Here is a 25,002-nt window from a genome sequence, read left to right as displayed (position 1 = left end):
CAATATTTTGAAACATTTTATTTTTTTCAGTTTCAGACATCAAAAAATTATGAGAACAAAAATAATAATTTTAAGTTCCAGGAATAGTATAAAAATTCTCAAATATCATTCACCTAGGCTCCCCAAATTTTAACATTGATTAACACTTTACATTTGCTTTAGATTCTCAATCTATCTCTCTCTCTCTCTTATTAAGTCATAAATGTTAACATCACCAGTAACAGACAAATAAACATGACATGCCTCCTGATAGGATAGGCTGAAAAGGACACACCACCACTTCTGGACATTCCTGCTCAAAATACATAAATACATAACCTGAGTCTAATCAAGACAAACATTAGACAAACCCAAATGGAGGGATTTCTGCTGCTATAACAGAATACCACAGACTGGGCAATTTATAATTTTAAAAAATGTGTTTCTCACAGTTCTTGTGGGTGTTAAGTTCAATATCAAGGTGCCAGCATCTGGCAAAGGCCTTCTTTCTGTGTCATAACATGGTGGAAGGCACCATATGGCAAGAGAGAATGCCAGAGAGCTAAAGGGATGGGAAGGAGAGCAAACACATTGTTTTATCAGGAACCCAGTCATGTGATAATAGCATTAATCCATCCATGAGTGCAGAACTCTTATAAACTAATTGCCTCTTCAAGTTTTCAAGTCTCAACACTGTTGCATCAGGGATTAAGTTTCTAACATGTGAACTTTGAGGGACACATTCAAATCATAGCAGGGATATTTCACAAAATAACTGTACACATCAAACAACTATGTAAATACTTTGTTTTATGATCTCAATAAAAATTGTATTTTAAATCTCCCTTAAAATGTGTAAATTTGCTAAATCTGACAAACTCATAATTGCATTTTAGATGCAACTACTTTTGATAGTAAAGTTAATTTGCAAAGATAACAAATTTTAGCTCTTGCCACATTTTTGTTAAAGTCAGAAGAGTTTCATGCTTAGCTATATCAGTCAGGGTCCCAGAAGAAAACAAATAGCATAATCAAAGGGTTTATTTGAAGAAAGTTTAATGATGAAACAGCTTACAAAGGATGAGCAGAGTCAAGATAAAGAACCTAGGGAACAGCAAGAGAGAGAGATGTTCTTACTACCTCTAGAGCTGGAGAGGGAAGGTGAGTCAGGATTGTGAGCAGATCCAAGCAAGAGCCAGAGTCTTGGGAACTGGATAAAGACCTGTAATACTCTCTAACCATTGGCTTAACCCAACAACAACAACAAAAAGTAGAGATCCTAGGTCAGGCAGGGGTGCCAAAACACAGAGCTGGATGAAAAGAGCAGATCATGGATCTGAAAGACAAACCGAAGAACCAACTCGTGTGCCCAAAAGCAAAGACTTCCATTTCTTTCATTAAGGTGAGGGGAAATAAACTCATTTATAAAGAGGTTAATAAAACTATGTTGTATCCATTTTAGTTTTTTTCCTCAGTAACAATCAGAACATATCATAACATGTTTCTTCACTATAGGAATAATTCATATAGATATGGACTCTTCAAAGGTGTTAAGTGCTTTGATGGGAAAACTTAAAAGAGAAATGTGACAGTGGGAACAAGGAAAGGAAGAGAAAATACAGAAGGAGGGATACAAAAAAAACAAAACAAGGAAAAGATAATGAAAGGAAAAAGCAATTGTGACAGATACATCAAGATCGCCTATAACCAAAATTATTCATTGGTTCAGGAACAGTTTGGATGAGTTCACAAATAATGGATCTATAACCTCTGCATATGAAAAATTGAAAATGAGTCCTGCTTGCACTTGAGAATGCCTTACCATCAAAGTGCTCTGTAGAAGGGATCAGACGCAACATACTGGACTATTTTTGTGGCCTCAGTGTCACAGTCTGTTAACTAAATGTAATAATAGGCTTTTACACTAGCTCATTGGGATGCTGGGAGTCCTCTATTCAATACTGTTACATACGTAAGCATTTCCAATGCATTCAATTATCTTAGGTTGTAAATGGGTGTTATATTAAACCAGATTGGTGGAGGCAAATCCCAAAATGTCACAAGTTATAGGTGAGGCAACAGTCTTCATTAAGGAAACACACAAGTCGGGAATCAGCAATACACAGTCAAGCAAGGGACCAAAAACTGTGGGCGTATAGTGGGTCTGTATTTCAACTCTTGTTGCTCTGTCTTATAGGGAACATTGTCAGTAAGAGAACAGACTGCTGGAGGTTCAGGCTGCCTGGGTTAGATATCACTTATTTTCATTTGTCTGAGAAAGCCAGCTGCCTGGCAAAGTCCCTGGGGATTTTGGAACTAAGGGAGGCTGCAACACCCCATACTCAGGGTAATGAAGCTCCCAGTCTCTTGTTGTGCAGACAGAAAAGCAGAAGAAGCCCAAGAATCACTTTAGGATAAGTCTACTCATTGTGTCACATGGAATAATCACCATATTCTCTTCCAAAAATCCAATTATAGCACTGTCAAAAGCGGAATACTGGAGTAAAAGGACTTCGGGGTTGATGTGATCTAACATTTCCTATGTACTTAGGTTCTGAAATTATATGATGAACACAAACCTACATACCAGTGATTGTTTTGTTCATTGATAACCCTTTTTTAAAGGTTGAAGTTAATTTTAGTCAGGTTTCTTTCATACAATTTTGCAGATTCCTATTATGTGACTTCTTTTCATTATAAATACATTTTACACTATGCTATACTCCATTTATATAACAATGTTCAAATAGAGTCAATCATACCAAAGTTTAGGAAAAAACAGAGTGCTGAAATTTCTTAAAATTAATTTGAAGATTGTGTATGACAACTGTTTTGATGAATATAAGGTTCAGATTATCTTAAATTCCTTCTCTACCAAACATTTTAACAGCAATTTAAACATTATTTCTTCCTTCTGTAAAATGTCACTAGATTGTGCTTTGGCAACACCTCCCTAATTATCAAATAGAGAATTTATTCTGTGTCACTTAGGGACTTCAGTCAAAATTAATTCCACAGTTACTAGTGAGGGTGGGAGATCTTGTAGACTAACCAGGTACAGGATCATGTCCAACCAGAATTATAATACACAAGTATTTTATACTTATCCTCAATTTGAAATTTGGTTATATCAATTGTCCAGAATCCTTGGAATTCTATGCTTCTTTTATGGCACATTCTTAAATTTATTCTCCCTTGAAAGTCATAGATGCTTAGAAGCCCTTATTTCTCATGAGAGGCATGGGAATTTGGAAACCCTCATCATTCCCCAACAGCTGACTCTAGAAATGGCTTCTCACTAGAGTGACTGAGTTATTCATGCACTTGTTAGCACTTCAAAAGAAAAACAAAAAAGACTGTTTGTTTCCTGATATCCAAGAAAATTTTGCATGTGGTTGGACTGGAAGGAATAATCAAAGGGGAACAGCTCAAATCCAAGCTGAGACCACTAGTCACTCTGGGGAAGTTATTGAAGAATGGCCCAGATTTTGCAAAAGGCCCAGATATCCAAAAGGGTAGATTATTCATTAAATAGAGGCTTCATAAAACATTACTATGATATGGTTTACATATGAAAAGCTCTCTTCTTTACTTAACATTCACAAGTTCCTTATGGATTAATTAGCCCATCTTCCACAAGAAATGTATTTGCACATCTTTTGCATTGATCACTGAAAAGTGATTGCTTTTTCTTTATCCACTTAAGATTATGCTATCAATATAATGAGAAATAATAACTTTTTAGAAACAAGATAACTATTTTTGTATCTCTAAAAATTTATATGTGTTTAATGCAAGCCATCACTTGAATATCTAATCTTTAAGGATATTTGTGCTGGTCTGAATTGGTAAGTGCAGGGAGAAGGGGAAGATCTTCTCAGAAAACGGTTTGCTATGATCAATTTTTCTTCTCTTTTCCTATCATATGTTTACTTGTTAATTCATTTGAATATATATCTTATAACTGCTTCAAGTTTCATATGATTAAGAATGATTAAGACTACTCTCTCCACTTTTTTCTAATCCTACATTTTAGTTTGTCTTGGGACAACCACATGTCACTATTTATCCTAGAATTTCTCTCATTGGCATTGTCCTTTCCTCTTTTTTTGTTGTTGCCAATTCTGATACCCCTTGTTGCATAATGTGTCTGCTTTTTTATTTATCTCAAGTCCAGTGGCTAAATCGTCATTTCAGAGTCCAGTCTTCCCATCCTGGGACTACTAGCCTCTTATCAAATATCAATCGCAGGAATCTTTTTAGTTGTACACTAATTGCCCAGTTACAATGGAACCAAATCAGTCTGGGCCACAGCTACCAAAATGCCAGAAGTTACGGCAATAGAGGAAATTATGCATATACTACTGCTGTTTGTTATGACACCCTATCCTCTCAATCATTCGATTTAACAACCCTTTTGGAAAAAGGCTCTTTTCTTATGGTATGCTTAAATCAAATTGGGATCTTTCTTAAAATCCTTCTGCATGCAAACTCAAACCCCATAATACATGGTTTGTTTTTGTTTTTGTTTTTGTTTTTCAGTAATCAAGTTACCTTGCACCCTCTTCCCTCAGTTTTGCTCCTAACCATATGCATGTGTTTTTTTTTTCTCCTGAAAATCAACTCATCTGTATTCCTCTCGCAAAAGATCTTCCCACCTTTTACTGGACACCCAGAAATATTGGGTATCTACCCTTAACTACCTATTTTAAATGGGACTCCTTTAGTGGATAGTTTCTTCATCTTTAGTCTCATCTCACAAAGCAATTTAAAACTTTATGTCATCCATACAAAACTAAATTTAAGATTGAGACAAAGGAGTAAGAGGGAAGAGGAAAAAAGGGAAGGTGGGATGGAGGGGGAAACTATAGTGGTAAAGAAATAGAATAATACATAAGGATCTGGCAATATGGCAATATGAAGCACCAAATATCTGTATTGGTTTAAAAACAAATCACTTGAAAAAAAGGAAGTTTTGCTGTTGTTCACAAACTTCTCCTAGAAAACTGTAGACATTCTTCCCACATAATTCTTCTCTCTAGCTGCAACTCATGATAAGTGAGCAGAGCAATTGCCAGAAAATCCCAATTAAGCGATTCTTTTCTTTTCTTGTGAAAGGCATAATATATAAAATGGTGACCTTTTGGTAGGCTAACAGTATGTTGATGAACTTCAAGTGAAGTGAAAAAAAGTATTGAGTATCATCAATGCTTGCATTTTCTAAGGGATCATGTGTAGCAGTAGAGCCTTTAAAGGTCATAGACTTCTTTACTTTGAGAGATATTAAATAGCTTATGAAAATAGAGGTCAGCTGCATGATAACTAAAAGAAAAGAGCATTTTCCAATAGGGAAGTAAGATCTTGAGATTACATTGACTGTCCTTTTAAGATTGTATTTGATTGTTCTTAGAGAAAAGAATGAAATTTGCATATAAATTTCATGATAATAAATAAATGAGTGTATAGGTCATATAATCAATAGCCATTGATCTTGACACATGAACACTAATATTGTTTGCATATACTAAGTATTACAATAATGATTTCACAACCTAAAATACCTTTCAATAATTTTTATATTTCCACAAAAAACTGTACTCTTCTGGATTTTGCAAAAGCAATCCTACTTAGCTTACAGTAACACAGGTAAATAATCATTATCAGTAGGAATCTTACGTTTTTAAAATAGTTGTTGCTTCGAAGATCACTAAAGCAAATAAATATTCTGAACACCAGGACTAGATTAACATGTAAGGCGGAGGAAAAATGAGCCTTGTCTTGTCTTGGGGAAAAAAATAGATGAATGGCATTTATCTGTCTACTACCTATTGACACACTTTGTGCATTAGTAGAATTTAATGTATGACTGGAAGAAACCCTGGTCACAAACTTTTCCCTTTACCTTCAGATACTGCATAAAGGTCCCTCAAAAAAGTAGTCTTATTTCCCTCTACCACTATTCGGGTTTCCTCTTGATGAAGGGCTTATAGGAAAAGATAACATGTTGACACCATTCCAGTAGATATATTAAATAGTTGATAAGGCCAGCGGTGGTGGCTTATGCCTGCAATCCCAGCACTTTGGGAGGCCAAGGCAGGTAGATCATGAGGTCAGGAGTTAGAGACCATCCTGGCCAACATAGTGAAACCCCATCTCTACTAAAAATACAAAAATTAGCCTGGTGTGGTGGCATGTGCCTGTAATCCCAGCTATTTGGGAAGCTGAGACAGGAGAATCACTTGAACATGGGAGGGGAGGTTGTGGTGAGCTGAGATCACGCCACTGTACTCTAGCCTGGGCAACAGGGCGAGACTCCATCTCAATAAATAAATAAATAGATAGTTGATAACAGACTGTGTGACTGAGATTTCTTTTCAGAGAGGGAAGGGTGTAGGATCCTGCAGGAACAGATCTTCACTAAACTGAGGGTACATCATGAAGCAGGAAGGCTGGGGACAAAAGAACAATTTTTACCTACTGCATCAATTCTCACAGAGCAGTCTTACCTACCACTTGGTTATCTTCTACAATCTGGAATTTATAAATACTGACCACAATATGAAACACAGGGGATGATACTATTCAATGAGAGGGGCTAGATTGTATGTTGTGCTTTTTCATTCTGGGATTTCTTCTATCATCTGCTGTCTACATGTCCTAAGGGGAGGCAGTAGTGGCCCTGGCCCAAGCACCTGTCATACAGCAGGAGCTAAAGGAATGAGTGTGATCATGTTCATAGGTGTCTCATGTCCACATACCCTCATGTGCCCCAAGTCAGGTATTCCAAGGTGTATCAATGAAAACTCAGCAATAATTTTTCAAGTTTAGTTCATGGAAAAGAGCATCAAACAGTGAATACATAGATTAGTGAATGTGTTCACACTGGGAAACACCCAGTCAAATCTCCACCTGGGGTGTCTTACTAGTGATTCAAGAGCAAGAACTGAATTGGGACGTATTTTGCTGGTGAAGAAGCTTAATTGCTCATTTTTTGAAGGCACATTAACTCTTTCAGGGTCCATTGAGTAAATTAGCTCCTCCAGGTCATTAAGCCTGTCCCTACATGACATGATGATACAATGCTCTACCTGGCATTGTATCATTTACCCTAAAACGACCCACACTTGCTCTGAGCACACGCATATTCCTTGTCTACTCAGGGAGAGAGAATGTGCTCATTTGAATGTCAGCAGTTTCTCTACAGCTGCAACTCAGTGACTTCTTTTGCTTCTTTTTTAGGCACCCAGGGATCTCTAAGGGTTTGCTGGTGCGTGACAGTTATCGGTGCCTCACCAACAGGCGGGTGGCTTAGTTTGCTGTCTGGAAATGGTATAATTTCAGGGATATTGGGCACAGTATTGTGCCACTAGATAGCTCTTCATATCTGCAAAAAACAGCATTATTGATTCATCTGGGGCGAGAGTCATACAACTCTTTCAGGATTCTAGAGTCCTTTATTAAAACACAACTTCCACTAAAAGGCTGTGTTATCAGGACTCATTTTAGGGGATTAAATTGACAACTATTTGAGAGTGGTCTGTATTGCCTACCACAAGGTTGTTAGGGAAAGTGTGTAGGTGTTTTGACGGCCACAAAGGTTGGGAAACATTCCTGGCCCTTGGTAAGCTGGCATAGGAGAGTCCCACAAAAAGAATAATTTTTCTCTCCCAAATGACAATGGTTTGTGCCCCTGTTGAGAAGCAATAAGTGAGGACAAAGGCAGACTTCACCTCTTTCTCTGTAATGTCCAGAGCTACCGTGGAGAGTCATGAATTGGTATGAATTAAAACGAGTAACCAGTGGGGACATAATATATTCATTCAGAGGATTTTTAGAGCAGTGATTCTTTCAGTGAATATAAATATAAAGTCAGAATCTTGTGAGTATGCCAATTCTGATTCAGTAGGTCCAGGGTAGGGCCAGGGATTCTGTATTTCTAATCATCTCTCATATGATGCTGATGCTGCTGGTTCACAGACCACACTTCAAACAGTGAGGATTTAGGATAAAATGCACATGGGCAATCACATGGTCTTGGATTAAAACATTATGAATATGGAGGGAATTTGACAATACCTTAAAAAATTAGATTTTAGGCAAGTAAGACCCTGATTAAATATTGAAAATCTCACAGAGACATTGATAAATCATGAAAAATGATTTACTTAACATTTCCTTAACATTAAATGACATACTTAACATTTCCTCTATCTGAAGACTTCGGTGACCCTTTTCTGAAGCAGATGTGTTACTTAAATTTTTAAATCTTTACTAATAGTTCTGTTGTTTTACTCGTTAACCAACTCCAGGTACTTTATAAAGATACAGAAGTAGTTGTTGTTGTAATCTCAGGTACTTCGTCATGTTGGTAAAGACGTCAGTAAATATTAATATCTGATTAAATATTCCATTACAAAATTCATGTCAGAGCCGGTTGAAACCTTTCTCTCTACCTTTTATTAATCTATCACGACAGCCTCTCTGATCTTTCCTCTGAGATAAACAACGTCCTCGTATGTTTGTAGGTCAATGGGAAGGATCTTTCGAAGGCCACCCACGAAGAGGCAGTGGAAGCCTTTCGCAATGCCAAGGAGCCCATTGTGGTGCAGGTGTTAAGGCGAACACCTCTTAGTAGACCGGCCTATGGGATGGCTCCAGAAGTGCAGCTCATGAATGCCAGCACTCAGACGGACATCACCTTCGAACACATCATGGCCCTGGCCAAGCTTCGGCCACCTACTCCTCCAGTGCCAGACATCTGTCCATTCCTGCTCTCAGACAGGTATTTTTCTGTCATTTCTTCCAAAGCCCTGTTTGTTTCCATTTGTCACGTAAAGCAGATGTTAGAAAGAAGCGGTTCCCCTAGCAGGTTGACAGGTATGGAGACAGGCTTCCCAGCTCTGTTTGGAAAATGTCTCCCCTGTTTAGATATGTGCAATTAGTTCTCAGTGGTCCCTGCTAGCTACTCTCCCTAACTCACATGGTTGCTTCACCTGGGTAATCATACTTGCTAGCTGCTATGAAAAATTCTGGCTCTGATTAGTTCATCTTCATATTACTAGCTGTCAAAAGCCTCGTGCTACTCATGAACACTGGTCAGGGAAATCACTTTTCTCACCAAAGCTGCCAAAAACCTTATTAAGACTCATGTGGAAGTGGCATGCTGGCTCCGCATTCTCCTCTGTGGGCCACCTCTCTCTCTTCTTTGCATTTCTCTTCTTTAAAGAGAAGCTAGGAAATTAATTTAATTAAAGTGCAATTCTCTGAAGAAAGCAATTACCCAATATATTGAGATATAAACAAAGGATCTTAGTTGTCAGAGAGTAAGTATAGTGCTATCAAATAAAGATCTATTCAAGGAATACTTCCTCCAGATTTTTGCCCAATTTAAAGGAAGTCAGAGGGATTTTATTCAAATAATCCTACTTGAACAGTTTTAGAAGTACGCTTGCCCAATTCATTGTGTTCTGTGAGCTTTCTAGCAAATATTCAAACATTGAGAGTTTGTAGGAGCAATAGTCTCCTTAGCCTGCATTCTCATCACCTACTCCAATCTGCTCTCTACTTTGTAAAACATAGATCTGATTCATGCCACTTTCCTGCCCTTTGATGGCTGGCTCCCATAAGCCTGTTTCAGTGGGTCACAGATGTACAATAGAATCACCTGGGAACTTTTAGAAGCCGTATCAATACCTGAATCACCCTTTACGCCAATTAAATGAGAATTCTTAGAGTAAGGCTTAGGCATCGGAATTTTTCAAAAATCTCCCTAGGCAATCCTAATATGCATCCAAGTTTTGAAAACACTCCTTGAGACTTCAAGTTCCAGGAGGGTAGGGGATTTGATTGTCTTGGGTATCTCTTTATTCATTCATCCATTACCTTTTAAATAGCCCTTTGTGTCAGACACAAATTGAATGTGTCAGGCATTGGAACTAGATGCTGGGCATAAAACTTTGAACAAAAATAAAGTCATTGCCTTCTACAGTTTATATTCTACAGGGGTAGTTGAACAAAAAGCAAGGAAACAAATATATAATATTCATTAATACAGCCTAAAACATAGTAGCCATCCAATACTTCCTTGAATGAATAATAATAGCTAGCTTGTATTAGCTAACTTAACATGCTTTCAGTATTATTCTAAATGTTTTGCATTTATCGACTCATTTAGTTCTCACAATAATCTCATGATGGAGTGCATTATATTATCAACATCCTATGTCTAAGATGAGGGAACAGATATTAAGTAACATGGCCAAGATTACATAGCAAAAAAGTTACAGGGCCAGGCTTTTAGGCCTAAGAGGTCTGACCCCAATGCCTACTTCCTTAGCCACTGCGTCTTGCTGCTCTTCCTAGGTCCTGCAGACCTTAGCTTAGAGACAACCCCTTCTAGAAAACCTCCTAGGGCTGCAGTGGGTCCACCCCCTACCATGTGCTCCCAAGGTTCTATATTTTTCCCTTAATTATTGCACTGTACTAAAATTCCCACTTTGCTGCTTTCCCCAATTAATAGGGGAGAATTGGATTTTGTACACCAACATATTTCCAGCACTTGGCATCTGGTAGCCACTGAATAAACGTTGAATGAATAAAGTCTTCCTCACAGCAGGGTTCCCTTCTTACTATCTGAAAGACAAGGGAAACACATCAGATGTCCAAAGCAGCAAACTTCAATGTTCCAACATCCCAAATGGGCTATGCGGACCCAGTCCAGCTTCAAGCAAGGAGATTTATCTGGCAGACACAAGGCAAGGTGCTACCTCTATTACTTTACCATTCTGGCCTACACTAGTTAGACCTGTGTGGAGCTGACAGCCATAGATAGTAGTGAGGAGAGGCTGGTAGAATATTTATGCTGACCATCGTATGAGGGCATGAGAATGGATCTCTTGCCTTTCAGCCAGGGAGAAGATAACTAATTGATATTGCTATCTCCAATTTTTCAATAAGGTCCACACTGGCAAAGCTTAGAGGTCTCATCTGCAACCAACTAGTCAATTGTATTTAGGCTTTTTCAGTGTCTTTAGAAATAGAAAAGACCTTATGCCCTTTGCTGTTAAACCATTCTTAGTTTTCATATGATACGATGTGTGGTCTTTATATCAGAACATAATAAATTGAATAACATGTTTATAAACTATTTAAAATATTTCCTAAAAGTTGAAATACATAAAAGCCATGTGCAACACCCCATATCCCCTCATTTCCTCAATGTAATCTACTCTCTCTGTCACTAAGAATTTTCTAAAGGTATTATGAAACCTTTCGGCTTATAGGAGTTTCCACTGATTGATCGCCATGAATGCTCTTTAATACTTGTGTATATGTCCTTGATCAAAGAGGAGAAAATGTGCGTTATGAGGGAGAATGAGAAAGGGGGATCTTAAGAAAGAGGGGAGGGTACAATGTGAGCACATTTTAGAGTCTGAAAAATATGTGCTTTTGAAAATGGTTTTCAAAAAATAGTTTGCAGCTGTGGATTATGAAATTGTTAGTGCTTTATGACAAAATACCCCTTTTTGAGGAGACTGCAATCTCAACTGTCACACACCCACATGTGGAGCTTGTCACATTCAGTGGAATGGAAGCAGGCCAGAAAGTATCAATAAAGCATCATGGACTGTCAGAGATTTCACATCAGTCTCTCCACAGAATACAACTCTGACCACAGGCCCTTATTCCACAGAAATTGCAAACCGATGGACTTCACATAGAGGGAGAAAGGAAAGCAATTGCTTTTTCTGAGCTGTAGTTTGTTTAAAGGCTAGATCACTACAGGTCTTATTCCAAAGCAGAGCAAACTGAAGTGAAATTCTAAAATCAGTTTTAATCTTGAAAACAACCCTTTTAATCTATTCCTATCATATTGCTATATTCCCCATAGCTGCCATTCTCTGCATCCAATGGAGCATGAATTTTATGAGGACAATGAGTATATTTCCAGCTTGCCTGCTGATGCAGACAGAACAGAAGATTTTGAATATGAGGTAAGATCATTTTCACACCACTTCACATTTCTTCATGAAGTTATGGTTGAGGGGTTTTGTATAACAAAGAAATTAATTTATTACAGTGAGAAATGTCTTGTCTATTACATATCTAGAGTAAGATCTTTCAAATACTATTTGTTCTAGCTATGTGTCTCTAGTGTTTTATGTATATTGGAAAATATCTTTATAGTATAAGGTCAAATATAATTTGCTCTCATTTTGTTGCTCTTTAATAAATAATATTACAACCACTACATTTTAAAAATGTGTTCTATAATATATGTGGATTTCCAAGTAGACTTTGAAAAATATATTTAAAACAAAGATTGTGTTTATTGTTTTCATTTGTTGTATAATATTCTAATTTTCATTGATAAACCAACTTTTATTATATTGTATTCTTTGGAAATGCAATATTCTCTTTGTGCCTCTGGTATGTACTCTAAAGAGCCATTTCACAGACTTCCTAGAAATAGAGATGGCCTCATGCCCTTTGTTGTTAAACTATATTTATTCTTCACATGGTCTAATGTTAGAATATCTGTACTGTGACATATAACAATTCAAAAGTCCATTCATTAATTATTTTAAAGCTCTCACAAAAGTTAAATAACGTATCCTAATATTTCCTCTGCTTCTGCAGCCTATATATCTTTGAAAGATTTCAGACTACTCTGACATTTAAAAATAAAATAGATTGAGGAAGTAAAGAAGCTTTGGTAAACAGGCAGAGAACTCATGATCACCTGCCCTTTTAATGCTTCAGGTGATGTCATACAAGTTCAGCTAAGTGTTCTCTTCCACTTTACAACCAGGAAATCCTAAAATCTCTTCCTTTAGGAGGATCTGAAATCAAATAAGGAAGCTCATCTAAAGCAAATAGACGTTTGTTTGAAACCTTCTCCCCACAAAAGTCATTCCTGGGGATTACAGAAATCATTATTTCTTTGCAGGCAAAATTTAGAAGGATGTGAAATGACACCAGGTAACTGAATAGATGGTTTTGTCATTCTTGTGTTGTTCATGTTAAATTTTTATCTCCTCTTTATTAAGTTGATTGAAAAGTTTTATTTTCTAAATCTACTCAGACCCTGACATGCCTTACAATATCCATTGCTTTGTCTATTCATGTAAAATAAATTATAAAATTGAGTGACTTATCCAAATAATTCAACATTCTTATGTTTTCCTTTTAGTTAATGAATACTTTGGGTTTGGGGACTGGAATTATCTAGATCACTTCAACTTTTTATTTGGATATCTTAAAGCTTTATTAAAATAAGTCAGTGTGCTGGGAGAGGGCATAGGAGGAAGATTGTTTAGGCTAAGCAAGTTAACACTAAAAGCCCTTTTAATTAATAAGCATGTCATTGAAATATTACAGTACAAACAGATTTCTTTACATTTCTATCGAGCTTACTGTAGCTGAACCACATCCTCTTTTTTGGCCAATATTAATCCCCAGCAGAAGCCAGCATCAGGATGATGTCAGTGGTGAATTCTCAGACAAGCTTTCTGTAGCCTGTAATCTCAACTAATCACAGCATCATAGTCATTAATTTGCTGTCAGCTGTGATTCCATTGCCAAAGCCCCCTTTCTGAGTGATTGAAATAAAGAATGCTCCTGTGAAATTCAAATAAGGAAGGAGTTGCTATGACAGTTTTCAATCATTAGAAAGGATGCATTTGAGAACAGCATGCATGGTTAAAGGTGGGAGTGGAGGCATGGGATAATACCTCCAGAGAAATTTACCAGATTCAAGAGAGAATAGTGGTTCTGCCCAGTACTCCTCAGTCTGTTACCATTATGTGACACACACATAGAGTGGCACATGCCATCCCTTGTGGCTGCATCAAACTGCAAAATCTAGTCAATCAGTCCACTGCTATCATTGGAGCCTATGGTGGACACCATTAGGCTCATTCAGTGAAGACATTTAGAAATGCTATTTCTGTCTATGTGTTGCACTTTTACTGTTGCACCTAGAAGCAGACTGATCTGATGTTTCTGTGACCAGCTGAGATGACCCTAGCTCCTCTAGGAGCTTCATCAGAGCCCTATAGCTCTAGGAACAGGATGGATGAGCACCTTAAGGAAGTACCAATTCTACGCCACTGAGAGAATATTACAGGAAACTGAGGTTTAATGGCCAAGAAGGCGGCTTCAGCTCCGAAAGAGATACGCATTCCTCTTCAACCTAAACATGAGCACAACCAGGCAATCAAGGAAGCAGAAAGAAGATTCCTTTTGCATCTGCTTTCATTCATTTGTACTGTAAATATTTAATGAGGACTTAAAATGTACCAGGCAGTTATCTAAGCATGGAATTAGGAGGCTCCTGCCCCAGTGGAAGGAGCTTCTAGGAGAAGGAGGTTAACAATAAACAAAAAAGTAAAGACATATGTTTTTCAATGGTGAGAAGTACTAATGGAGAATAATAAGAGTGGTATTACCAGATGTTGCTGTCTTATACAGAGTGGTCATGGAAGACTTCTCTCATAAGAGAACTAAAGAATGTAAGAGATCTAGCCATGTGAAAGGAGATTTTCAGAAAGAAGGAAGGGCAGGTGCAAAGGACCTGAAGCAGAAGCATGCTGGAGTGTACCAGGAGTAACAAAGAGGCCAGTGAGAGAGTGGAAGTGGTGAATTCTGAGAAAGTAGGGTATATCTTGAGGAGCCTTTGCTTTGACCGTGGTATAGGAAGTTGCTTTGACTCTGAAATGGGAAGTTGCTGGAACATAGGAAGGCCATACAGGATTACTCTAGCTACTGGGCTGAGACTGACAGAAAGGAAGCAAAGTCAGCTGACAGGGAGTGGGGGATTTGACCTGAACAGTGATAGTGAATGAAATATGTATGACATAATCTAGGACAGCATCCACCCCAGCCTGGAGGGCTATGCCTCAGAACTTTAATATAGTTTGTGCTATGGCAATTTTCTTCTGACATTTTAAGGGCAAAATATTACAGGTTAGAGTGAAGCACACCTTTTGGCATCCTCTGGAAAAAGAACAATACATCCGCACTTTAAAAGAAATAGCTTATAGTATATAGACTGCATTTCTGAACTTGCTGAAATACAAACTATGTGGCTATTTAGGCGCCTTTTTAAAGACCTACTTACTGTTGACTCAGTGAACCAAAGCTGATCTGTATATCTTGTGAGTACATATATACAGACTTAGCACATGGATTATTAACCCAACAGACCAAAACAGATCTGACTATCTTGTAAATACATATTTAGGGACTTTTTAACATGCAGATTACTTCATTGAAGGACTGTAACAGCTCCCTTCAGAGCCATGGCGGACAAGCAAATGCTTCTTTGGAGATATTATAGTCAATGTGTCCATGTTATGGTGACTCTGGTGTGTTAAGAACCTCTATGAAAATTTAATGATACCCGTATTTCACCATTACCTATCACCACTTTTCCTAAGAAAAATATTTGACTGGGTTTAAAATTTCCCCATAGTGCTTCAGAAAAGTCTCAGAGGACCAGTCTACTTTAAAAGACTCACAGCTTGAAATTTATTCTCTTTAAAAAATGATGATACTTGTTCTCTAATTAAAAATGATAAATGAGTTTAATTTTATTTTTGAGAAAAAATAAACATATAAAAAATTAAACAATGCACCCATCATAAGAGTCAGGGTATTCCATGCCACTGGAATTTCACTAAGGATTAAGCTTCTCCTCCTTTTAGTTTCAACTTTGTTCATTTCTCCCCCCTTGAGCCAGCTAAAAGTTGAAATAAATCATAAATAATCCTCAGCAAGTCAGAGGCAGATCTCAAATCCAACCTCTACTAGAAATAATTTAAAGGGAAAGGTTTTAAGAAACATAGAGATCTTTTTGCCCAACTCCTAATAAAGATATGTTTGCAATTGCCTGAGTGCAAGGAAGATGTTGAATTGTCTACAGCATTTGCCGTTAACTCTGGAAAGTCAATGCTGTTGCTGATAGAGGGGTCAGAAACGAATACTTGCAAAATTTAGATCATATAAAACATCGTGTTAGTCAAGACAAGCAACAATTCTGTGCCTGCAGATTTTTATCACTTAGAAATACCACTGGAAATCATTTTTACTTCTCCCTCAATGATCAGGTAAAGAAACATATACAAAAGGCTGAAATAAGTACCCTGTATGTGTCCAGTATCATAAAAATGTAAGCCAAAAAAATTTAGAACTTTGCTTGAAGTGGTATTAAAAGTGGAAAAGAGAAGATAAATACATGTCAGAGTTCCATGTACATGTTAACCAAAAACCAAACTTGGACCAGTATCTATAAATAGAAGTGAGCACTTAGCATATTAATTAGCTTCCTCTTGGCAGTCCTTATGCAAAGCATAAGTAAATCCTTGTGCTGTGCTGAGAAGTGTCATTTTGCAAAATGTATTTCCTGGAGCTGGATCCCTGCAAATATGTGCTGAATATTTGTGAGACTTTAAGTATATAATCTCTCTCTTACATAAAGAAAAGAGAATCATGAATCAGGGAGATTTTCATTCAAAAAATAGCAAGAGGATAATTATTACCTAGATTCCATCATATTTTTTGAGCAACTTCATGATTTGTGAAGCCAGTATTGGAAAAAAAAAAACAAAAAACAAGTCCCTAGCATAATGCATTATAGAGCTATAAGGATCTTAAGGCTCCGAGGGCAGCAGCTTTATTGCATTACATGGTCTGTTTCACAGTGGGTGCTCAATGCATATTTCATGAAGGAATAAATGAGGACTCCCATTGCTGTCTGCATGGACCAACTTCTGAGCCACTCAGTCCCTTTCCTCTTTTCCATACAAAGGGAAGTGGAAAAGAACTTGGGACCACTGTCCAGTTATAATGCCCTCTTGCTTTGCAGCAGGTATTTGTTCTTGGAGTCAGGAGTTTTGATCCTAGTGCCATTTTTGTCTCAAATACTTCTAAGGAAAGGGCAAAGAGGGTGAAAAATAGGGAGAAATAAGTAATGTAGTAGAAAGTTAATGGACTCCATGAAAATTTATCTTTACTGGCCACCTTATAAAATCATAGAATCTCATATTTGGTACAAATTTGGCGTGTTCTCTAATCTACACTTGTACCCCCTTTATTACTTGTTGACCAAGGGCTCAATCAGTATATGTGAGAAAAACTGCAACAGACGGGGAAATAAGTGCCTCCCCCACTAATCAGCTGGGGCTGTCTCTGTCCACCCAGAGATGGCTCTGTCCATCTCTGATCTTGAGAGAGCCAAACCTATCAAAGAGTTTGAAAGCCAATGATGGAAAAAATCATGATGGGTATGAAACATAATTGATAAAGAGACCATGTGTTATCTGTGTGTCGAAGTAGATAAATGAGCAAATAGTGTATAGAGTGTAAAAGGGTAGAATATTTAGATTTATTTAACTCACTGAATGTCTTCCACTTAGTCCCTTTTCTTCCACTTGTTAGTCACATTTTAGAATTATTAATGAAATAGCTGAAATAATTTTATACCACTTAGTACTGGGGCAGTAAAATCATCCATTTAAAAAAGTCACCTACATAAGTGCTGTTCCTTTGGGAAATTTACTGAATTGAAAACTGATCGGGATGAAGTGCGGAAATATTTTTATTACCTAAGCATTAAAGATAAGATGGTATTCTGTCAGCCTGGAGTTGGTTCACTGAGGTGCCTATTAATGACATCACCATTTTCTTAAATATGTCAGATGAGAATCTTAATCATGTAGGCCAAACCAATAAGTTATCATTTATTGGAGCTAGTATTTCCAGATTATCTGTGGCATGTTTCTCCTTATCACTGCTGCCCTCTCTTTGTTTCCAACATTGTTCTACCTTTAGGCTAGTTTTTGGTCTCTTGTGGCCCGTCCCTAGTCTCTGCAGGCTATCCTATTCAGCACTGCCAGATCAAACCTTCTCAAGTGTGCCTCTCATTGGTTTACTTCTTTGTTTATCATCTTGTATGTCTCTGTTCCTTGAATTAACTCTAAAATCCTCTGCCTGGCATTGAGGGTACTTGGAACTCTCTCACCACCTCACCTTTCCAGCATCTTGGGGTCAAACTCTACAGCATAACAATACTCAATATCTAACTAGGATACTTTCGAAAGTAAAAAATATATATATACATAGTTATCCTAACAGACTAGAACAGAGGAAGCTGTGTGCTTTCATTTCTTTGTGCCTTTACTGATGGGCTGTTGTGCCTCTGGAATGCTTTTCTGACAATCTCTGCTATCATTCAAAGACAGAGTCAAGCATTACATCAGAAGCATTCCATGATATCCTTCAGCCATGTACCACGATCTTTCCCACCACTGAACTCCCACACTGCTTTCTGTAAATATTTTCTGTCATTTAGATTATGCTGAGGGATATAGTCATTTATGTACTTGTATATTCTTCTAAATAGATAGTCTTTCATAACAGAAGTGACCACTTGTAATTATCTGCACATCACCAGGAGGGCCCAGCACATACCCTGGCACACAGTGAGCCCTAAGTAGTATTTGTGTGATGAGTGAATAAACATTGCTGCTACTATTCTTATTTTATGTTTTATAAGTCCCCAAAACAAGTACAAAGTGCTAAATTCAGAGAGAGGAGAAGAAGGCTGATGGACAATAACAATTTGAAATAAAGTGAGAAAGTCTTTTTTCATAGGATATCAATTTGTCTAGTAATTAGAGGAAATGGATTTAAGTGTATACCTGAGCCAGCTTGTAAAGGAAGAAAATTGGGATTTTTATTGTTTCTGTTTTACCGAGGAACATATGTGTGTTTTACCACAAATGTGTAAGCTGGTGAATCCTAGTAAATAGACATGCTAATTTATGTAGTTAAAGAATGATGGGGGTTCTGGTCTGTTAGGATAACTATACATACTGGTTTGCCCTAAACAGTCTTGATGTATGGCTCGTTATGAATAACAGCTTTTTTTTTTTTTTTTTTACTTTCGAAAGTATCCTAGTTAGACAATACATTATGTGGTTGTCCTGTTTTTTTACTTGTTGAACTTTAATTGAGACTGATACTTCGTAATTACATGTTGTATAATCCTAACATTCCAAGCAGAATTTCTTAGATTTAATACCTAAGTTTATTAAATTGCATGATTTCCCTAAATTGAGATTACTTTTTATTTTCTTGTAAGTCTTGCTTAAAGAGTGATTAGGAAAAAAATGCCACAAGGTTGGCAACAGTTACCAAAGTATTATAATTCTTTCAGATTTCTTACAGAATGAAACAAGATTAGTATTGCTATTAATTTGTTCATGTAATTTCATAAAACAAACAAGAAGCAAATCTGTCTTTCGGCTCACTGATTGTGACAAGACTAAACCTTATTTCCTAAGAAAACAATGAAAAGTAAATTGAACCTTCCAAGTTGGTTATTAAACCAGGTAACTATGGGCACATTTGTTTTACCAGGGATCTAGATATAAAATAAAGATTCCTTATACTACGTCTATGACTTTTATCAAAATGCTGACATTCAATTTTTGTTTGAAGATACTTATGATACACATTCAGAGGATTTCCTTGCATTACTTAAAGGTATTTATGAAAGGTTGTGTTTAAGGTGCATATTTGCATATCAAATCATATTTTCCAGTGACTTCTATTCTGCTTTCAAAGACTGTTTTCATAGTGGCAGAAAAAGGAGAGCTGTCTTTTCCAATATAAAGCAAAATTCATATTAAAGATTCTAATGTTCTTTTCAGAGGCAGTAGAATAGGGTGGAAGGAAAGCAGACTAGGAGTCTGGCCCCAGTTCTAGATCTGTCTCTTGAATGAATCATATTCCACCTGTGTGCTCCACGGGAACAACCAGTGTTGGCTGTGGAGTGATTAGTCTGCATCTCTTTCTAGAATGTAACTCACATAAGCAAAGTGAGATAAATTCATGGTCAAATTCTTAAAAATTTTTACAAGTATTTTCACAGTTTAAACGTATCAACCCACATTTTTTTTAGTTGTTATAGAGAAAGCCCACACATTCACATGGCGTCATGCTGGTCTGGTCTATGTGTAGTGCAATATGTCTCAATTGGTATCAGGTAGTACACCTCTCTGTATTATCTCTGACTTTAGCTTTAGCATTCAGAGCAAGTGAGCTCATATGCATTTACCAATTTGAAATGGAAGATGCAGTCTGTAAAAACTAGAAAATAAATTACTTTATTTACACATAGTACATATTTTTTATTCAAAAATACAGAAAATAACCCTAGTTTGAATTTTTTCTTCACTATATCACATTGTCTCTGAAATGAATGAATGGAATTCTAAAGGTTATGTATTTTATATTAGGTTGGCAGTTCTCCTTCAAGAGCATAAGGTAATACTCTGGTTTCTGATTACATGCTGCCTTTACCAATATTCACTGTCTATTAAATAATCCAGTTCAATATAATTGAATATAAATAAAAGAGAACCAGTACAGATGTATGGTAAATTCAATCTATGCATTTGAGGTCCAAAATACAATTTTAAAATGTGATGGCAATTATACCACCTAAAATAACCACAGTTTATATTTTGTGTGTGTTTTCCTCTTCTATGTACACTGTATGAGTGCAATTTTGTCATTTTTGGGGGTTTTAACATTTTTTTCCAGGTTTTATTTAAATCATTAAGAGCTACACTTAATTGCTTTATGCGTAAGTCTTTGTCTGCATTTCAGAATTGTCTCCCTAAGAAAATTTTCCCAAAGTAAAATTATTGTATCAATGCACAAGAATAGTTTATGACACTTCAGATAAATATTTATTGAAAAATTGCTTTCCAAGAAAAGATGTATTAATTTATATTCTTACAGGCAATATATGAGAATAGTATCATTAGTATTAAGTGGGCTTATTTCCTTTATTATTATACAACCTCTATTTAAGGCACATTTTAAAAGGAGCATGGCTTGAGGCCAGGAGTTTGAGACCAGTCTGGGCTATGTAGTGAGACCGCAGATCTACAAAAAAGTAAATAATTAACTGGGCATGGTGGCATGCATCTGTGATCCCAGCTAGTCAAGAGACTGAGGTGGGAGGATTATTGATCCCAGGAGTTAGAGGCTGCAGTGAGCTCTGATCACACCATTGTGCTCCAGCCTGGGTGATAAAGCAAGACCCCCAACTCTATATAAATAAATAAAACATGTTTGGAATAAATACCCAGTTTATGGAAAAATGTAGTTTCATCAACATAGTAAGTGGGCTTAACATTATAGTTAGTATTTAATGTATACTTACTTCCATCTCAACTGTATATTCAAATATAGGTCTATATGCATACGGTTGAAAAAAAAGGATAAGTTTTAAGAGATTTGAATTTTCAAAGTTGAAGGATATTTTAAATGAAATCAGGAAATGAAATGCCTCCTAAATTAAGCATGCTTCTGCCCCTAATCTACTTGTTCTTCTATCCTGTCTTGTTTAACAGCCTCATCAGCTGCACAATGCTAAGAGTTACTGTGTTCTGAGCATTTACTGTGTTGCCAGACTCTCAACTACGTGCTTTAGAGATCACCTCTAATCCTTCAAACAAACTTGCTTTCCAGGTAAAGTGGCACAGACCCGAAAGCTGACAGCAGCCCTGATTCCTTCCTACTTCTCACCTCCAACATTAACGAAATGTTCTCAGTTGAGGTTGGTGCATCTTCACAGCCAGGCCCTACTCCCCATTCCTCTGAAGCAGTAGCCTCCTCACATCTTCCTGATCCTACTCTCTGCCATCACCATCTCTTTCTTACTATGAATGATTGTGTCACTCCTCTGCTGAAAATTCCTCAGTAATTTTTTATTGCTTCTACCAATGCTCTTCAGAGCTTTTTCCTAAAGGAATAATGAGGAACATGAGGGGTCTTAGCCCACCAAGTCTGGGCGTAGGGCCTAAAGAACAATTTCATGCCGGTTTTGTGTTTCTTTTTATTTTTTTGAAGTTTGCATTTTACCTCTTAGTAGATATATTGTGGTATCCCCACCCCACTTTCACAAATTGATACTCCAGAAAGAGGCAAAGTGCTTAAGTTGTGGTTTTCTGGCTCCCCTGACATTCCAGTTTGGAAAACTCAGGCCTATATAATGCAATGTAAACTTCATAGCATATGAGACACTTCCCATCTGCCTCTCTGTGCTCACCTCCCACTAATCTAAGTGTGATGTGGGAATGCTGTGCTTCTGCGTACAAACTGCCTGCAGTTCCCCAAGGATGACATTTCCTTGGTTTTTTGTTTTTGTTCTTGCTTTCCTCTGCCTGGAATATTCCCTCTTCTCTTCTTCCACACTGTTCTATACCATTGATTTCATGACGGGGGTAGAAATAAGAACACAAAAACAAAAAAAAAATGTTTTTTGGACTATTAAATATTTGACAAACAGAACATATAGTTACAGTTTTTTCATTTAAAGAAGTACTGGATTCTTCCTTTAAAAAAATGCTTAGATTCTGGCCTCTGCCCTCTCTTCCGTTTGCCTTATGTGCGATTATTGTTTTTCCTTACTTTAGGTTCTGCCAAAAGTCTCTAACCTTCTTCAGTATGGTTGACCTTGTTTTATGCATCCCTCTCTTCCAAGTACTCTGCACGTGATAGAATGATTGAAGCAATGACTAAATCTTAAAGATACTTGCAGGCTAGCAAAGCTAAAGCATAAATCTTGAAAAGGGTTTAGAACTGAGACTCTTTGGATATACATCTCACTTATTCAAAAAGTTGCTTTGTTCTTCAAATTAAATATGAGAGAAAAGATGATCACATTTTTGTAGTTTAACTTTGAAATTATTATTTACTCTTCCAGTAAACATGCCTAAATACACACACACACACAAACACAGCCTCTAACTCTGCCTCATTGTTGGCTGGTAGCATGTTTTAAATGTGTTGATGGAGCAAATAAATCTTTTGTCTCATTTCAAACACACAGAACGATGTCAGCAGTAATAATGATGTTTACAGATGAAGCACTGGACGGTAATATTTTTTAATACAACAACAAATAATCTACGCCTGTAGTCATCATAAATGAAACAGATTAGGAGAATGTGAAGATGAAGGCACAAAGCTGATAATCACTTGGCTTGAACTGAGATACAGTACTTCTAGACATCGTTGGATTTTAAATGTCCAGATTTAATTACTTAAAATAGGACATTTAAGGCAACATATGTTTGTATTTGGTGTTGATGCAAGCTGTTATAGAAGCCACAGTTTTGGAACCGAAATCTAATTGTAAGTTGGAGCTCTGCAGCAGCAGTTATTCACCAGCCAAAGTTAAAATTGACCAGTCTCTCAAATATTCTTTTGCCTGTGCTTTCATTTCATTGTTCTTGCCCTCTTACAGATGTTCTCTTTTCATATTTCTATTTGTTAGCAAAACATTTCAATAGTAACAAAACGTAAGTTAAATCTGAGACATTTTCTTCATTCTGTAAAACACATTGAAACCATTTGCTCTTTTTGCTCTCTTGAAAATATCAGATTTTTAAAGTCCCAGATTCTTCTCAGTAGGAAGTGAAGGATTCTATAAGAAGCAGTTACCAAATAGGAATTTGCTGTAGAAAGCTTGTTAGGGGGAAAAAAATGTTGTACATTTTATAAGATGAATAGAGTTCTTCTTTAATATAAAAGAATTATTAGTAATCAAGGCACAATAAGAGATATTAGAGATAGAAATTTGAAATAATGGAAAAACACATATGAATTAAAAATAATTATATCATATTTGGACAAAAGAGAATTAAAATGAAGAGAACTTTGACATGGTACATATGAACCATAAGAAGGCTAGAGAAGTACATCAGATGTACTTGACAGAGGAAACTGAAGCCTGTGAAGGTTAAAGATTCAACTGTCACAGCTAGTTAATGGCAAATGCTGGGCAAGAATTTCTTCTTTCTCTTAAGAAATGATTTTTTTTACAATTTTAAAAGTACTGTATGCTTGTTATGGGTATTTCATTGCTCAGTTTCCCCTTTGGCATGTAATTGAGTGTGTGTTCTTTCCTAGATTGTGCAATTGTCAAGAGGATATAATATTTCACTTTGTTTTTATAAACGAATTAAAACTAATACATCCTACATATTATGTGATTACCTGTGGTTTATCTTATGAGAGAAGTCTAAGACTCCTAAATAGCCATTGGAAGGATAGTGTTTTTCCAAGGAAATGTTTATGAGTAACTAGAGGATACACTGACAGCTGTTGAGCCTTTTTTGCAGCCAGGAAGTTCATAATCCTTAAAGAATTTTCCTTCCTTTGACTTGTACATGGCTATCTGCCAAGTAAAGACAGTTACAAATCCTTTTAAGCAAAGGTTGTAAATATGCTTTAAGAGCATGTGAACAATGCAGTTGGGAAATTCAAAAGAAAACTGATTCCTTGTGTGGAGACACCACTAAGTGTTTTTAGTTAATAATGGTTTAATCTCTTCCTGTCTGATAGACAAAGAAATTAACAAAAATCTCTCCCTCCAAAATGAAAGTGAAAGGGACTCCAAACCTCTTTGTCTCCCTCAGATAATTCACATGAACAGCAGACTTTCCATCACTTACTTTCTTCTGGGTTAACTTGAAGGTCTAAGTCTCCCAAATGATGTGCTTTTAGATTTATTCACCTTAAAATATTGTTTAGGAATGCACTCTCATGCAACATAACTGAGTGTAGGATGGCTAAACTAACTCACAGACATAGATTAATTCATGTAGGTGGCAGCACATGTGAATATTCAATTAGTTTTACTATCTGATACTCACAGAAGGAAATGAATTAACATTATCACCACTTCAAAACTGGACTGGCCATTTTATATGCAGGTTCTATTCTTTATGTCTGCCAAAAGAAAAGAAAGCCATACATTCTCTCAGGGAGTTTTCTCAGGTGTTGGGAAATTAGCTTTAGGGTCATTTCCTATCACTTTCCTTAATGGTCTTAAACATGTGCATAGCTGTATGGTAATAAAGTATAGACATTCATAATATTATAATTCAAAATGATCAATAGCTGATTAGTATCAGATCAATCATGTGAAAAGGATTCTAG

The 25,002-nt window shown here is 36.7% G+C and overlaps 1 protein-coding gene across 1 annotated transcript in view; it reads left to right on the top strand.

The window, feature by feature from the left end:
• The window catches only part of PDZRN4 (PDZ domain containing ring finger 4), a 143,788-nt gene that overhangs the window by 60,190 nt on the left and 58,596 nt on the right, over positions 1 to 25,002 (top strand). Inside the window, exons 2-3 of the mRNA XM_011936101.1 lie at positions 8,505 to 8,761; positions 11,870 to 11,972. Of these exons, the coding sequence (XP_011791491.1) occupies positions 8,505 to 8,761; positions 11,870 to 11,972 (360 nt within the window). The remainder of the gene's footprint in view (positions 1 to 8,504; positions 8,762 to 11,869; positions 11,973 to 25,002) is intronic.

Source organism: Colobus angolensis, unplaced genomic scaffold, assembly GCF_000951035.1.
Source record: "Colobus angolensis palliatus isolate OR3802 unplaced genomic scaffold, Cang.pa_1.0 Scaffold150, whole genome shotgun sequence".
NCBI lineage: Eukaryota > Metazoa > Chordata > Mammalia > Primates > Cercopithecidae > Colobus > Colobus angolensis.
This window is presented reverse-complemented; position numbering and strand designations above follow the sequence as displayed.